Source organism: Aotus nancymaae, unplaced genomic scaffold (assembly GCF_030222135.1).
Source record: "Aotus nancymaae isolate 86718 unplaced genomic scaffold, 86718_ANA_hifiasm-v0.15.2.pri h1tg000040l, whole genome shotgun sequence".
Lineage (NCBI taxonomy): Eukaryota > Metazoa > Chordata > Mammalia > Primates > Aotidae > Aotus > Aotus nancymaae.
In genome coordinates this window covers 48,576,025-48,592,943 of record NW_026988454.1, presented here as the reverse complement: position 1 = coordinate 48,592,943, position 16,919 = coordinate 48,576,025, and the positions used below count along the sequence as shown (strand labels likewise).

Below are 16,919 nucleotides of genomic sequence, written 5' to 3'. Positions count from 1 at the left end.
TCAACGGACACTTTTCATTTTTTCCCTTTCCTGGTAACTACAGCAGTTAACATTTTTGGCTGGCTGCTGGCTTTCTCTGAAACTTTCTTCTTCTAGGACACTATGCTTTTTTGGATCTGTAACTGTACTTCTCATTCTCATTCAAGCCCTGTCTGCTGCTGCTATGTTAGTTTCTCCCAAAGTTCTATCCTCAACCCCCTTTCCTTATTGTTCTCATCCACACCTGTGGTTTTATCTATCTCATACATGCCATGTTCCAAAACATTTATTGCTTGCTCTTTCTTTTCCTGAGCTCCCAATCCTTATGTCCTGCTCCCTATTAATTGTGTCAACTTAGAAAACTATCAAATTGGCTTTTAAGACAAATTAAAATCAAACTGACTATTCTTTACCTAGTGACTTTTGGCAATATAACATAGTATTAATTATACATACTAACTGTACTAACGTTCTAGATCTCAACTATCAAAAAAACAAAACAAAACAAACTTAAAAGTCAAGAGTATTTTATATACTTGAAAGCCCACAATTTATACAAACACTTTCATTCTAGCTTTGTATATTTAGAGAATAGTTAAAATTATACATTGTAATGAAACAATAGTTTATATTTCCCTCTCCTGATTTTATTTTGATTACTGAAGTCAAATAATTTGATATGACATGATTATTATGCAGTAAAAGTTGTTGACAAGTCTTACCTGGAATTAAAAAATGTTTAAAAATAAGAAAACTTAGAAAAAAATGAAAAGCATTATTGTTTAACAAAATTTATTATGCAGTAATTACAAAGGTTAAAGACTATTTCATCTCAAATAAAAATAACAGTTATAATTACACACATAATATAGTACCTTACAGAGTGATTACAATAAATATCACAGGTAATACAACAGTGCATTTTCAAACTGGAGAGACAAATACTTTCTCATTCACAGTGTTTGACATAGGAAAGTCTATTTACATAACAATCTGTATAAAGTCATGCTCTTAGTAACAGTCCATACAGAGCTGTGCCAACACAATTCTTTCAGAATGTGAAGTACCGGGCAAACCACTCCTGGCGCTGAGGATCTGGAGAAGCCACTGGAGAAGCTTCACTCTGAGCAGGACTGAATTCATAAAAAGAGAGACATGTAACCCAGCATTAAGTCATTTTGCAAAATGAAGGCAAAAGCACATAAAACATCAGCATAGATTACCACAATGGGTTCCCCACGTTTTAAGTCATCTTTTAAAGATTTGCTACTCCCTCTACACTAGAATCGGTTCTCCACTCCATGAGAGCATAAGAGTGCATCAGCAGCTCAAATGAAGTCAGTTAAGGAGGAGCCACATCACAACAATCACAAAAAAAATTGCAAAAATGTCACCTTCTTTGAATAAAAAATTCAGTAAGAACTGTGGGAAATAAGAGAGAATAAGATAATGTTTCTCTCTTCAGCACCTTTTCTCTTTTAGTTGATCTTACAGATGTGTCCTTAAATATAACTAAAGTAACTAGTACTTTTTAGCATTTTATATTAAATTTTCATTTCATAATTCCCTATGCAAATACTCCAGGAAAAAAATAGTACATTAAACATATAATTTCCCCCCATCACTGATGTTATATAGTTTATACTTATCTTAATTCTAACTAAAGATTCTTTGGGCTACTTAAGAAAACAAAAGAATCCCTACCGTCTTTGGGGAAAATTACAAGGCACGTAACAATGTGTAATGGAAACTCCAGTAGTCATGTTCCTTGAGCTCATGCACATGCATCTTATTGATACCTGAACATACCCATGCACAAGGGAAAATAAGCAACAAAAAATATTTAGCAGGAGACAAATTCAGAGGTGTATTTGACTATTTTTCATTCTTGCTATTTTTTTTTGTTAATAATTAACTATGTCATTAATAACTTAGCCTAAAAAAAACCTGCCTACTTGTAGAACTATTACTAGTGGCACTGCTAAGATTTAGTAAAAATACGAAAAAAAACTTAAAGCAGCAAAAAATCAGTAACAGTAAGATCAGCATAAAACAACAGTACTTTCTGACTTTATCTAATGGCTAAATTTCTAATGAAATTTGCATTTCATTGAAAATTTGTTCATACATTTAATCAACAACTGCAAGGTAACTTAAAATTGGAATGGTAATTTAAAAACTTATTTATTTTTTCTAAATTGTTTTTGCTTAAGTATATTTAAGTTCCCAGAGCTTATGTATGTTTTTATTTTGACAATAAACATATATATATATAAATATATATATATTTATAAATAATCTTGGTAAACAAGGGAAAAAATAAACATATAAAAAACAAAAACTAGTAAATAAAAATTATTTTAAAGTTCTACAATAAGAATAGATTATTAATTTAAAAATTCGTGACAATACTAAAAATAATTATGCATAAATATTAAAATTCTAAGCATATAAATTACATTAACACCTCTTCAAGTACTTAGACAATTGACTGGTGACTAGAAATTAGAAAAAAATCTTTTTAACATAGTCAAAAGGAAGTTCTCTAGAGAGGTGATAAATATACTTTGAAGAAAATATTTCATAGTAATTTTTCTTAGGTTGTTCTTAAAGTAGTGATTTCTGCAGTGTAAGAAGGTAAATTTTTCCAAGTTAAAAAAGAAAAGAAAAAACCATTGGTGAGACGGGTCTCACCTCAAAAATGTCTTGGGCTCTTTAGGTGGCACTGGCTGTGGAAGTGGTTTGCTGCTGTTGAACTCAATATCGTGGACTGGAGAATTAGGAATGGGATCCAGGCGGTTAGGATGTCCATTGCCCACTCCACCAGATTCCAGAGCACTTAGATTGGGAACACTCACAAACCTGTTTGTTGGTGATTTATCATTCTTCTTCTTTTGCTGCATTAAAAATAATACATGTGAGGATAGTCCCTGCATGAGGACAAATGAGAAAATAGGAAGGCAGAAGATAGAAATTTGGCATAGGAAAATTTTGGAAGCTTTACATTAAATTAATTAACCAGTGTTACCCAAACTGTGGTCTGGGAATCCTTGGAGGTGTTTTTTATCTACATGGAATCCTCAAAGACAGACATGCTACTGGGACAGAAAGAATGAGGAAGAAATATTAGGAGTCATTCTCGAGGAATGGGAGAAGGTAAAAAGAGTGCCAAGGGGTAAAGAATACCCTTTTGGGAAGAAAAGGGAAAAAGGGTTGGGGGAGAGAGCAAGTCTTGCAGATAGAAGGTTAAATGGATTTAGGCTAAAATTAGGAGAAGGGGCAAAGTTAAACATAATTTTAAAAGAGAGGTCCATGAAATTTAGCCATCTGTCAAAGGGAGGCAGTTCTTGCCTGGAAAAAAAAAAGGAATGAGAAAATGCTTGGCAATGTAGTTTGAAACAAATCACACATTTCTACTAAAGACCTAAAGCTGACTTAGAGAAATAATCTAGTTTTAAATTCACTGTGACGTCTATCTTTCTGAAGAGAGAAAATTATATCTGCATAATTAAGTCTAATTTCCAAATTAATTGGCAATATTAATTGGCTCATATTTTTTAAAATTTAAAGGTTATAAAATAGTAATCAATTTATTTTTTAATGAGTCTTTACAATTAAGAGATAAAAAGACAAATTCCTTGCAGATTATCAGAATTTATCAGCTTGCAATTCACTAACTTTAGTCTCAAAGTATTTTATTCACATCTCTAGAATAAATGATCATCATTTTGCTATGAGATATAAAAATTAACATATTATTAGATATTTAAAATATTCTCATCTTTTACTAATTAGATATATACTAATGAAATTTGTAAACTTCTTTGGAAAATAACTCGTTTGAGAAAAAATGCAATTAATATACAAGATGAAACTTTATCTTATTGTCTGAACATTTTCCTGTCATATTCTGTGACTTGCAGAGTCTCTGACAAGAATCCTATTTTAGCATAACCAGAAAAAGAAATTAACAATAATGTCTTCTTCAGAACTATGTGTGAAAACTAAAATCACTATTAACAGTCAAAAGTATTTCGAAAGTTCTTAGGAAGAACTTTCTTTTGCACTTTCTTGTTCTAGTCACCAGAGGGCACAATTAAACCTACTTAAGGTTTCTATTTTAAGAAATCAAAAGAACACTGTTGAAGTTCTACAGTAATGGTTTAGCAGCTAAAAAATTTAATACCAATAAAGTAAATAATAAAAGGAATATTTTTAGTATATCTTTTTTCCACAAGTCTTATAATCTTTCTTTATAATTAAAATCTTATTTCACCCTAAATTATGAATTTAAAAACTAATATTCACCAATTATTCACTCAGAGCTTTCTATCTGCCATGCAGTATTTTAGACTCTGAGATACAGCTACATGCCTCTCTAGTCATTCTGTTTTAGAAAACATTCAAGTTTAAAGTTTGGAACACTTTTAACTTGTAAAGGAAGGATAGATTCAGTGTTCTTAATAGAGAATTTTCATGAGCTTTGACAGGAAAATTTCTGGGTAAAGGCTTAATAAAGATTAGGCATGATGAGAAACTTAATAAAATCTGAATTTAAAAAACAGCTTTAGAACTATCACTTTTATTTATTTTACTATTGATTTCTGCCACAAGATTCATAATTCCTGTGAAGCCAATGTGTGTGTGTGTGTGTGTGTGTGTGTATATATATATAATCATTTATTCTTTATCACAGAATAATTTGTGGTGGCTTATAGGGAATGTGATAAAATTTTGCAACTGAACAAACATTTATTGAGTATCTACTATATCCAAAACATTATTGGAACCATGAGAAGCTAGGGTACAAAGATTTGTAAGACTTGGCCATGGCCATTTCATGGCTCTTCTATTTGTCCTAAGAAAGTGACAAGTATCAAAATAAGTCATATTCAATTTTAATTGTTAAGAACGGTCATAAAGCCATGGAAAGTGGCAAACACCTGTAATCCCATACACTTGGGAGCTGGAAGCGGGAGGATCGCTTGAGCCCAAGTGTTTGAGACCAGCCTGAGCAACACAGTGAAACCCCGTCTCCAAAATGAAAACAAAAAACCCAACCAAACCAAAAAGAATGGTCAGAAGACTGAGAGAAGTAAAGCCCTTCTATGATGATTGGTAGGCAACAAAATACATGTCCAACCCAAGGTCCATTAAGATATTAGGCCTTAAACCTTGAACAGCTTTTGGGTATCCAGGGCTGGAGTGTCTTTCTGGACTCCACAGAGGATTGTGAGCAGTAAGAAAACGACAAGACCAGCACTTTGGGAGGCTGATGCGGGCAGATCACAGAGTCAGGAGATGGAGATCATCCTGGCTAACATGGTGAAACCCTGCCTCTATTAAAAATATGAAAAATTAGCCAGGCGTGGTGGCACGTGCCTGTAATCCCAGCTACTCAGGAGGCTGAGGCAGGAGAATCACTTGAACCCGGGAGGTGGAGGTTGCAGTGAGCCAAGATTGCACCACTGCGCTCCAGCAGCCTGAGTGACAGAGCGAGACTCCATCTCAAACAAACAAACAAAAACGAAACAAAAACTACAAGTAATTGTCTTACAAAGAGCCAGAAGGTTAGTTTTCTTTGGAAATAAGAAAAAAGGTAGAACCAAGTTTTATAATTTTGGTAAAATATATTTAAAGGAGTAGGAGTATTATTCAGAGTTTCATTCTGAAAATGAACATATAAATAATTCATATGTTTTAGTGCTAGATTATTAAATTTAAGAAAACATTTTTTGGGGAGCTTTATCCTATGCTGCTCCAAATATTTTCACCAAATTTTTAACCAACTTTTAAACCATATTCCTATTCTACAGTGTTTGCGACACATACCTTAGTCAATGGATTAATAACACCAACAGTAGGACTTGAGTTAAAGATTTTGTTGTAGTTAGTTTCTCGATTGACTAATTCCAGCTGATAAAATTTATTATCCTCCTATGCAAAAGAATTATAAACATCTTTTAAATATTTTCTATGGAATATTTTAAAAACATAAATGTAGAAATGCCATTTCATTTAAAATTTAATATAAACCTGAATGAAGATTTATAGACTTTGTTTAAAGACTTCTAGACCTGATTGCTGCTGTCTTAAGGAATGTTGAGTGGTAAGTTTTCAACACCTTTTAAACCCTATACTCAGGCACTTGACCCTTTTCCTTCAAAAGTGGACCTAAATGTTTTATTTGGGCCCATCTCTGTTTCACAGGTCTGACTATGCAGTTTGGGCAGGTTTAACTTACATTCCTGGGGCTCTGGGCATGACTGAATGGTTTCCACAGATAAGGATGATACTATATCATTAATCTTTATTTCTATTTCTTTTTATAGGTATGTGCCACCACACCCAGCTAATCATTTTTTTTTTTTTTTGGTGTGTGTAGAGGTAAGGTCTTACTATGTCACCCAGGTTGGACTCAAACTGCTGCCCTCAAGCAGTCACCCGGCTTCAGCCTCCCAAAGTGCTGGGATTACAGGCATGAGCCATCATACCCAGCCTTATTACTCTTCAGTACTGTAAACAGATTTGATTGTATCTAATCTGAGATATTAATTTATGATAGCAATGGTAATCAGAGAACAAGGAAAAAGTGAATGCCCATATAGAGTAAAACCTTTACCTCTGGCTTCGCCAACAAGATGGTGCTAATTAAGCAAGCAGAATGTGGGAAGGCCATAAGTAAATACAACAGCGTGTGGAAGAATGCAGGGCTGTGTTCTAGCAGAACTAGATTCTAGTGAAATCTAGAATTCTTTATGCCTCTCTTAGTCACCACTGTCATTCAAGTCATTAATCTCGACCTATGTGCCTAACAGTCCACGGAATCAGGTTTTTGTGGAAGGAGTATGGAACTACCCTTGGCTACATTACTGGCTCTTCCCTAATGAGCTGTGTTACTTTGGAAAGTTGTTTTACTGTATTCGCTATGAGGATAAAATACAATTATATCTGTAACACCTCTTTCGTAAGAACTGGGAATTAATAGCTATTTCTATGGAACACAATTTCAATACATTTACCATACTGCTGATTTCATGTGTGAAATATAATTTTCCATGAGTCTGCTGCTATCAGATGGAGCAGTCTATAAGGCCTGTGCTTGTGTTCAGAATATGTAGAAATCTGGGTGACTGGTGAATTGAAGTAGCACACACTCATCTCTCCAAAGCCTGCTCCCAGATTCCATCTATGATCCCCAATCTACTACCTGTTACTCTCAGCAGGAACTTTTAGTCTCAGACAACAGGCTACCTCTCCTAAATGCAAAAAGAGATGCATAGAGTAAAAAGGACTTCAGAAATAAATGTTGCTCTTATGCTCTTTTTGCATGCTAAAGTCCACAGTCTTCAGCTGAAGATATCAACAGTTAAAGAGTATATTAATTGTTAAATCTGTATTTCTTAGCTGATAAACTTCAGAGCCATTAAGAATCCATTGTTACTGACTTTCCAAGAGAGAACCTCATTGTTACTGACGTTCCAAGAGAAAGCATGCACCTTTTCTGAGGCTAGATTATGGAACACTTATTTTTCTATAGAGTAAAAATTTTGGATTAGTGTTTGCTAGGACACATTTTAGGAAATCAGTATTCTCAACTTGTTAATGTACAATACAGGCTAATAGATGGATGTGCTGGCTTTTCCTTGCTAGCCAATCCTAATTCTACATGTGTGGGACACGTGCATACACACACTTCAATGGTATATTAATTGTATACTGGCAGTGACATATTATTAAACATTCAATATGTATTAAAAAGACTTTCTTTTAAAAAATATGAAAGACATACAATTCCCTTACCCTAAAGCCAAATTTAAATTTTAAAAAGTACTTTATCTTTATTCATAAACATTTCAATAAACTTTCAATCACAATGCACATGTTCTGTGTTTTCTACTTTCACTTAGGATTACTTAAAATATTGTCCCATGTTTTCCCAATCAATATCTATTGATTAATAACATGGTTAGACTAAAATCAAAATATCTTACAATTAGTTTCTTTATGATCTGGTCTCTTTCTATAAGCATGGCTTTTAATTCTGTAATCATCTGTATATCTTCTGGTTTTGATTCTCTCATTAGATATTTTTCTTCCATTTCTTCTAATCTGAAAACAAGAAAGCCTTTAGCTCATTGATATCATTCAGATACATTCTTCTATAATACGTACATTTAAAAAAATTAGTCTAGTTGAACACACACACAAATCTGAAACGAAACTTATTTTTTCCTTAAAACTTTTAAGCATAATGACTGCTTCAGAAGCAGCAGTTATATATTAAAGGCTTTACAGGGGTAGATTATATTATAAAATGCTTTGCAGGTTACTTTCTGAAGAAGTCATTGTAAGTCATTCAAGGGTATTTGGAGATAAGATGAAGAGTATATTTGGAGATAAGATCTGCAGAAGAAATTATATGTTGAATGATGCTAACCTGACAAATACAGGGTTGATACTAGAAAGGCAGGCTTACTATTACAAGTGCTTAACACAAATACAATATTGTGTGACAACATAAGTCTTGGTAACACATATAAAAAGGAAAAGAAACAAATACAGATGAAAGAAAAAGGACACACATGTATGACATTTTTTTCTGGTTTATAGAAAATGAAGTTTAAAAATTCTTTATTATCAGCCAATACATATAAACTGTAAAAGAGGTTCATCAGGTAAGAGAATTATGTTCCCTTCTAAACCTAATGATATGAGGTGGTAATAGGCCTGAATGCCCTGAACACTAAAATAGGGGCCACTTTTTATGAGCAGGTGACACATCCTACTGAGTCTAAGAATACAGGATGGGGCAGACTGAAGACAATACAAATGGAAACTGCTGGCTAAATTCCAGAAAAAGCACGTTCAATTTTAGAAAATGCAAATAATTAGAACAATTTTAAGAATCTTATTGTTTTCAGGATATAAAGGATAGAACTTAAGTTCAATAAAGTTATTGTTAATAAAGATTTTTTAGAAAAATTATTCACTCATGAATACTGAGTAACTTGTAGTAGATGATCTATCTTCCAGAAATCAGTTATATACTCCTTCTCCCACCCAAAACCCTATAGAGGTACCTGAATCTCAGTGTATCTGAGTGCCATAAAATCCCTCCACAAACTCAGCCCAAGCTAAAGACTTGGATATAATTTATTAGGCTCTCTATCCAGCCCCCTGGCTGAAGTTCTCAATTAAGGTGTCGGGAAGTATGAAGGCAATGAGGAAGTATGGAGTGAGGAAGTGATTGTCTCAGGATCAGCTGGGACTTCATCAGATCAGTGTGAGGTTAGTTGTAGAACAGGGGTGTCCAATCTCTTGGTTTCCCTGGGTCACATTTAAAGAATTGCCTTCAGCCACACATAAAATACACTAATACTAACGATAGCTAATAAGGTAAAAAAAGAAAAAAACTTACGATGTTTTAAGAAAGTTTACAAATTTGTGTTGGGCCACATTCAAAGCCATCTTGGGCTACATATGCAGGCCGTGGGTTGAACAACCTTGTTGTAAAATGTGTAAGTTCCACTATCTTTACTTTTGTTCTTTTGTGAAAACAGAGACCAAGTGAAAAATAATGTGATTCATTAAACTCACATAAAGTTAACCTTGCATTTTATCCCAGTATGGCAGAGTTAACTCTTCCGTATTTTATGGGCAAACATTTTAAGAAAGTTGGGAAATACTAATCTAGTCAAAGAAATAATAATTTGGGTTTTATGTTGGAGAAGCCACAAGATGTCACTGGAACACTTTCTTTTATCATTAAAAGCAGAGTACAAAATTTATGAACTGCTTCTTGCAGCTGAGCAAGAATACTTGCTATAAATGGTATCTAAACAACTAAATTTAAAGCCTACTTAAAAATATTATTTCTATCTTTTTGTTCATTGAAAAGTTAAGGTAAACTGAATCTAAAACAATCAGTTATAATCTCTGAACCACATTTTGCATAATAAAGGTCTGTCCCTGAACCCAAGTTGCACTGTTTTAATTTAGCTTAAATATCCTTTGCCTATAGAATTATTATCAGTTAAACTTTTCTATAAAATATCTGATAGAGTTTGGCTGTGTCCTCACCCAAATCTCATCTTGAACTGTAGTCCCCATAATCCCCATGTGTCATGGGAGAAACCTGGTAGGGGGTAATTAAATCATGGGAGCAGGTATACCCATGCTGTTCTCATGATAGTGAGTTCTTAAAAGACCTGATGGTCTTATAAAGGAAAATCTTATCTCCCTTTGCTTAGCCTTTCTCCTTCCTGACACCATGTGAAGGACGTGTTTGCTTCCTCTTCCGCCATGATTTTAAGTTTCCTGAGGCCTCTCCAGCCATGCTGAATTGTGAGTCAATTAAAGCTCTTTCCTTTATAAATTACCCAGTCTCGGCCGTGTCTTTATTAGCAGCATGAGAAGAGATTAATACAGTATCTTTACATCACCAAAAATGCTGAATAAGAAAAATACCAGTATATTAAATAGGAAGATATACTTGATTAAGCAGAAAAAAACATAATCCATATAAACACAAACAGGAAAGCATTAAAGGAGAGAACAAGTAGGTAATATGACATAGATTTAACTTGGAAATATATTTCAATAATTACTAGTCTTTCAAAATTCTTACAGAAAGAAAACTTGGTACTATTCCAACATCCCTTTCAAGTCAAGACTAGTCAACATTTTCTCTTTCTTCAGTTGCTGTAGGCAGCTCCCGAAACCAGCACTGCTTCTAAAATTTACTCCAGGTGTGAACAACTGGTGATACAGTTTTTTTTTTTTAATTATACTTTAAGTTCTGTGATACATGTGCAGAACATGCAAATTTGTTACATAGACAGGTGCCATGGTGGTTTGCTGCACCCATCAAACCATCATCTACATTAGGTATTTCTCCTAATACTATACCTCCCCTTTACCCCTACCCCTGACAGGCCCTGGTATGTGATGTTCCCCTCCCTGTGCCCACATTTTGTCATTGTTCAACTCCCATTTACAAGTGATAACATGCAGTGTTTGGTTTTCTGTTCCTGGATACACAGTTGTTTTTAAGTTTGTTCTTTAATCTTTCTAATCACAAGAAAAAAATTGTTTGGGTCTATATATCTTAAATGGCCTTCATTAACTTACGTTTATTAACTCTATTTCACAACAGGCAGGGCTTCAGCATAAATGCTAGCTAAAATCTAATAACGTTTTATTTTCACAAAATTTACATTTATATAATTATAGCTTAGCTTCTATTTAGAATAAAGGATAAAATTTTTCAGTAGTGATAAATGTTCTACTGTAGCATTATCAAGTTTTCCTGTTAAACATTTAAGTTAAAATGAGCCAATTAAAAATATTAAGAAAATAATATTGTAAGAAGCCAGAAATGACCCAATTCCCAAAGATGTGTATGAATGATTAAAGCCTGGGAGATGCTGCCTCGAGAGTATCACACAAGTATAGCCTTTTACTCAAATTTTACAGATTTCCATTAAAAGTGATAGAAGAAAGAAGAGAAAGGGGGTAAAAAGGAGAAAGGAGAAGTAGAACATATGAAATTACTAATTAGGGCCACTGATGGATTCTCACCAGGCGTGCATGCCCTGCTTTCTTTGGCTCTGAGAATATACAGATCAATGTCTATGATTCATGGACAAAACAGGCCTTAATTACAAATGCCTAAAAACCTGTATACAAAGTTTCCAAGTTATAGTCCTATTAACAAAAAAAAAAAAAAAAAAAAAGGATAAAAAATAAAATCAGTGAATTTTAGAGCCAAAAATAGTATACTATTGTTTCAAAACCAAACATTAGCATATTATGCACACATATATCCTAGAACTTCAGTTTTATAAAGATGAAAAAACTCTATTATATCATCATTTTCTACACTCTTAAATAAAGGAAATACAGCAATTCTAGCCCTTTAATGCTGAACCTTTCTTTTCCCAAAAATTACACACAGACTCTGATTTGTGACAAGACTACTTCCGTATCTCACAAAGCTTACAAAAATAACCTGAATGGTAAATTAGGACCCAAATGACAACAACAACAAAAGTTATTTGAGTATCATACATAAAAGGACTTGAAACTTTAAAAAAAAATAAGTAATTCAGGTATGATGGAGTGCTTCTTTTCAATTGGGGATTACTGACCTATTTAAAATCTGAGTCCAGAAACTCCACATTTCTCTCAAGAATAAATTATCTTTTGTTAAGTAAACCTAAACAATCAATAGTAATCTCAGAACCACCTTTTTTTTACATAATAAAAGATCAGCCATGACCTCAAGTTATAGAGAATGTTTCATTTAGGTTAAACTTTCTTTACTTATAGAGTAAATCATTTAGATAAAATCAAACAGCCCATTCTCTCATTTGTTTCTAAAACCAGAATCAGCACATTTTTAAGTTTTTACTACTATTTCACTGAAAAATAAAATAAAATTTCTATAAAACTTGCTGAAAATCAAAGACTAATTTCCAGCACCAGAGAAGACAATTTCTAATAATCATCATTCTATAAGCAATATAGGCCTCATCACCATTTCTACAATACGTATAGATTTACGGGGTATTTTCCATCCTTTACATGTGTTGCCCCACCCTTCCCTCTCCAGGAGGAAAGTCCAAAAGGATTTGGGGCAGGAGCAGAAGCAAGAAGCTGCAGCTGCCCCAAAGCTTCCGCAGAAGCATGCTTTGGCCTGCCAGACTACACTATGTCCCTTGAGCTCCCACCACCACCTTCTAGGAATCCACAAGACTCTTCTGATTTCAGAGTTTTAAAGCCAAGGTGCAGCTGATAAGGAACTCAATAGAATCCCCTAGTCCTCTGGAACAGGGTGGGAACAATTCATATATTGTTTCCCACAGCTTCATAAGTTGGAACTAACTCTCCCTGGTCACTATCTGCCTAAATCCAAACCATTCAGCAGATCCAAGCAGGCTGCATTTAAAGATATGGAACAGAAACAACCAATTATCTAAAACTATGCTTTCTAACACTGTAGCCATTAGTCTGCATATGGCTATTTACATTTAAATTAAATGAAATTTAAAAATTCAGTTCTTCAGTTATGCTAACCACAGTTTGTGTTCAATAGCCATTTTTGGCTAGAAGCTACTAACCTGGACAGAGCGGATACAAAATATTTTCATTATCACAGACAATCTATTGGACAGTGCTGGTTGAAAATAAATTTGATACGTGTTTGTTTTTAACTAAAGGAGTAAACACCTAAAGCTAGAAAGTAATTACATGCTGGCAGTAGGTTTCTGGTGAAAAAAGAAGCATGGTTGGTTAGCATGGACCCAAGTAGAAGCATAAAGTGAAAGGAGGGTCTAGAAAAGCAGGTATTTTACTTAAAGGTAAATAATTCTTCAATTATTAAAAATGATCATAAAATAAAAAACTAAGTTATTTGCTACCTACTGAAGATTCATAATATGCAAAACCATATGAGACAGAGTAAAGCGAAAACAAGGACACACCATTACTCTTTGTAAATTAATGTTCCTAAGGAGACAAGACACACAGACTGATGTTATTCTTTATGTGACCATGATTTTTCAGAGAATGAAGTAGGGGATGCCAAGATTTCAGTCTCTGAGGCCAGGAAAAATGATAGCCAAGGAACTGAGGTCTATTGTACATCATTTCTGCAAAAGTATGAGGTTATGAGGCCCAAAAGGATTTAATAACAGCAAACACCAAAATCAGAGTGATCAGGGAAGTAACATAAGCTCCTCACCATTTAAAGGCAACTTCAAAAAGTGGTAAATATGATGGGGAAAGAATCATAAAATTCATTCATGAAACATTTGTAGGGTGCTTAACTAACATGAAGATTCTGAATATGTCCATCAGAAAGAGCAACTCATCTTAGGGCATACTCAAGTAAATAACCACTGGGGACCTTTTTCTGCTGTGGCTTAAGTGAATATGTGTGTGTCTATGTATGTGTGGTGGTGGTACCTATGTATGTAACAATCTTTATTGTGAAATTGGTCACATAAATGACATAAAAGAAAATAATTTTTAGATTTGAGGATAATACTTAAACAGTAACAACATAGGAGGTTATTCTAGACTGTAGAGGATAACACAGGAAACCAAGAAAATCCACTAGACTGATAAAAAGACAGTAGATGGAATAAGGAATAAGCATTGATGTTGCATGATGTAGAATAAGGCACATGGGAGCTACAAGTTTACATTTGACTTTGACATGAAGGATAATGGCATTAGTCACTAACTGTGACTTTAATGAAGTATGTGGATATATATATTTGATTGGAAGAGGAGAGACTAAAGGTGAATAAATTATTAGCAGCAGCTTAGAATAGATTAATTCTGAAATAACTTATATTGGACCAGGGTTTAGGCCACAGAGATGGACTGAGTAGAAACTGTATTAACTATATCAGTTTATAAGTATTATAAGTATCTAGGAAAGGAGTTATTAAATGTTTTCAAAGAACATTAAATAAGAATTACAAATTTTGGTTTTAACAATATTGTAGTTACTATATATGAGTAGAAACTTTATGTGTAATGCTTTTCCTTTACTGATTTTTAAAATCATAAGATGATTAAATGCTTGTTGTAGAAATTTCAACAATATGTAAGTAGAGTACATAAAAAGAAAGTCTGCTCTTTCTCATCTCTGGTACCTCTTAATCCATTCTCTTGAGGAAACCATTACTATTAAAAGTTGGCATTTGTTAAAATATTTTCATATTTTTGTAAAATATACATTATTAGTGTGTATATAGGATCATAATAGTCCTATTGTTCACTATATATTCTTTTTACGTAACATATAATATCCATAGTTTCAGTTTTGACCATGGCATGATAGTTCATGATCCTAAGGGACATTCTTTAGATAAGTACTGTTCGAGCAGAACTGTTGCAGTCTCAGTTGATAAAACATCATCATTCAACTGGCTCATCCTAATTAAAGAACATACAGCACTGGAAATACCATCTGTAACACAGCACTAAAATTTTCTTTTTAAAGTATCCTTTTTATTAGAGTCAAAATACGCTAATCTGAGGTTAAACTCAGCAGTCCTAAATTTATTATCCACATATGAATTTTCTCATATAATATAACTTACGACACTTGTAAAGCTGCATTTATTTCCTTGAGTAGCTCGTTAGTCTTATTAAAATCTGCCCGCATGATATTTTTCTCTCTGAGGTGGTCTGCTGTCATGACATCCAACTCTTTTTCAAGCCTCTTGTTTAAATCTTGTTCATGCAACCTGTTTAATTTATTTTTAGTTAAGAAAATGTTATTCTGAAGTCAAGCTTTCAAAACTTTCTATTATTCTACCAGATTTGAAATGGTTTTTGGTATAATATATAGAAAATTAATGTAAACAGCCTAAATTAAGCTACTTACTTTCTGCTATAAACTTGTGGCTTTGTTAAAGTTGTCTCCTTTAATGCTTTTTCAAATAACATTTTTAAAAGATTTCAGTTAATTATATACAATTTCCAATGAATACAGGTACATCATTCAGGATATAAACATTTCATCTGTGTTCTACATTATAATATAGTCATCAAGTAAAGTAAAAAGTGGTCTTCAATATTTTACTAGAAAGGCCGTCTAGTCACAAAAATAGGCATAGATTACTAAATATCAGCACAACAGTTTTTCAGATCACATTGCATATTCTTTCTGTTGTAACTAATGGCATACCTCATCTGTTGGTTAGATTCACTTCGTATTCTAAGAATTTCTTTCCCCTTAAATTCCAGTTCTTTGGTTAGGGCACTTATATTCTCATGAAGGTGCTGAACCTCCTTATCCAATTCAGAGATGTGATGCTCTCTGTGTCTTAATTCGTCTTGTAAATCTGTTATTCTACACATGTGCTCCTTACTCTGTAAAAAACAAGTACTTTTTAGAAGTTTTCTACATATTTGATTTCTGTGTTTATCTGTGGGGAAGAAAATGACATACTCGAATGTCAAATGTAATCATTCTGACATTGCTTCTTCAAAAGCAAACTGCTGAAATGAGAAAACCTCAAGGCCTCTCCGCTTTCCATACATATAAGATGTATATGAATATAGCTTCAATGACGTCAGGTTATAAGGAACCCAAAAGATCAAAGACATCTCCTTCATTTTATAGATGAGAAAACCAACACCCAAAGATGATTTATAATCAGTGGCTGAGTTGAGACTAGAACACAGGGCTCTTACATTCTCAGTAAGTTTTATATGATTTTGAAGAATAATTGTGGCACCATTGCCTATAATCTAAAAAGAATGTGCATCTAATAGGCCTCCTAAAGCACACACATCCCATGGCTTAGAAAGCAGACTTAGTTTAGTGCTGCTCTAGCAGTTATCTGACAGTTAAGCTCCTTTCTGTGATCATGCCACTCCACTCCAGCCTCAGTGACAAAGTGAGACCCTGTCTTGAATAAATACAAAAATAAAATAAAGCTCTTCAACATAAATAGAATGTGATCGCTAGTGAATATAAGAGTTACTACAAAATAATTTTCAGAAAATTATGAACATTCAATCTATTCATATTTAAGAAATCAGAGTACAGAATACTCCTACTTACCTGTCTTCTGCTGATGTCTATGCTTCTCTCTAATTCTATTTTAGCAGCTGCCAATTCTTGATGATGATTATGCCGTAACAAATCAATTGCAGCTGCATGCTGATGGTTGAGTTCTGAGCGCAAGGAAGCTGGAATTGCAAGGCAAAAAAAAAAAAAAGCTTGGCACATTTAAAAAATTTTATCAATACTTTAGATAAAAATTATTGAAGTCAAAATATATTATTTTAAAAATTAAAATACTTATATATGTCCATTAAATTACTACTAGATTATAAACTATCACAAATTTAAATATTGTAGACTACAATATACTATCATGAATGTAAAGTTAATCTAGCTTTGATAAGGA

General features: G+C 33.4%; 1 protein-coding gene and 1 long non-coding RNA gene across 2 annotated transcripts in view; one reads left to right on the top strand and one right to left on the bottom strand.

Annotated features, from left to right (window-relative positions):
* LOC135268335 (uncharacterized) overlaps positions 1–16,919 on the top strand; it is a 105,299-nt gene that overhangs the window by 38,818 nt on the left and 49,562 nt on the right. The window lies entirely within an intron of this gene.
* Positions 754–16,919, bottom strand: part of FAM184A (family with sequence similarity 184 member A) — a 120,836-nt gene continuing 104,670 nt past the window's right edge. The window contains exons 12-18 of the mRNA XM_012450065.3: positions 16,571–16,698; positions 15,689–15,873; positions 15,099–15,245; positions 7,974–8,091; positions 5,812–5,916; positions 2,674–2,876; positions 754–1,112 (exon numbers count right to left, since the gene is read on the bottom strand). Of these exons, the coding sequence (XP_012305488.2) occupies positions 1,031–1,112; positions 2,674–2,876; positions 5,812–5,916; positions 7,974–8,091; positions 15,099–15,245; positions 15,689–15,873; positions 16,571–16,698 (968 nt within the window). The 3' untranslated portion in view covers positions 754–1,030. The remainder of the gene's footprint in view (positions 1,113–2,673; positions 2,877–5,811; positions 5,917–7,973; positions 8,092–15,098; positions 15,246–15,688; positions 15,874–16,570; positions 16,699–16,919) is intronic.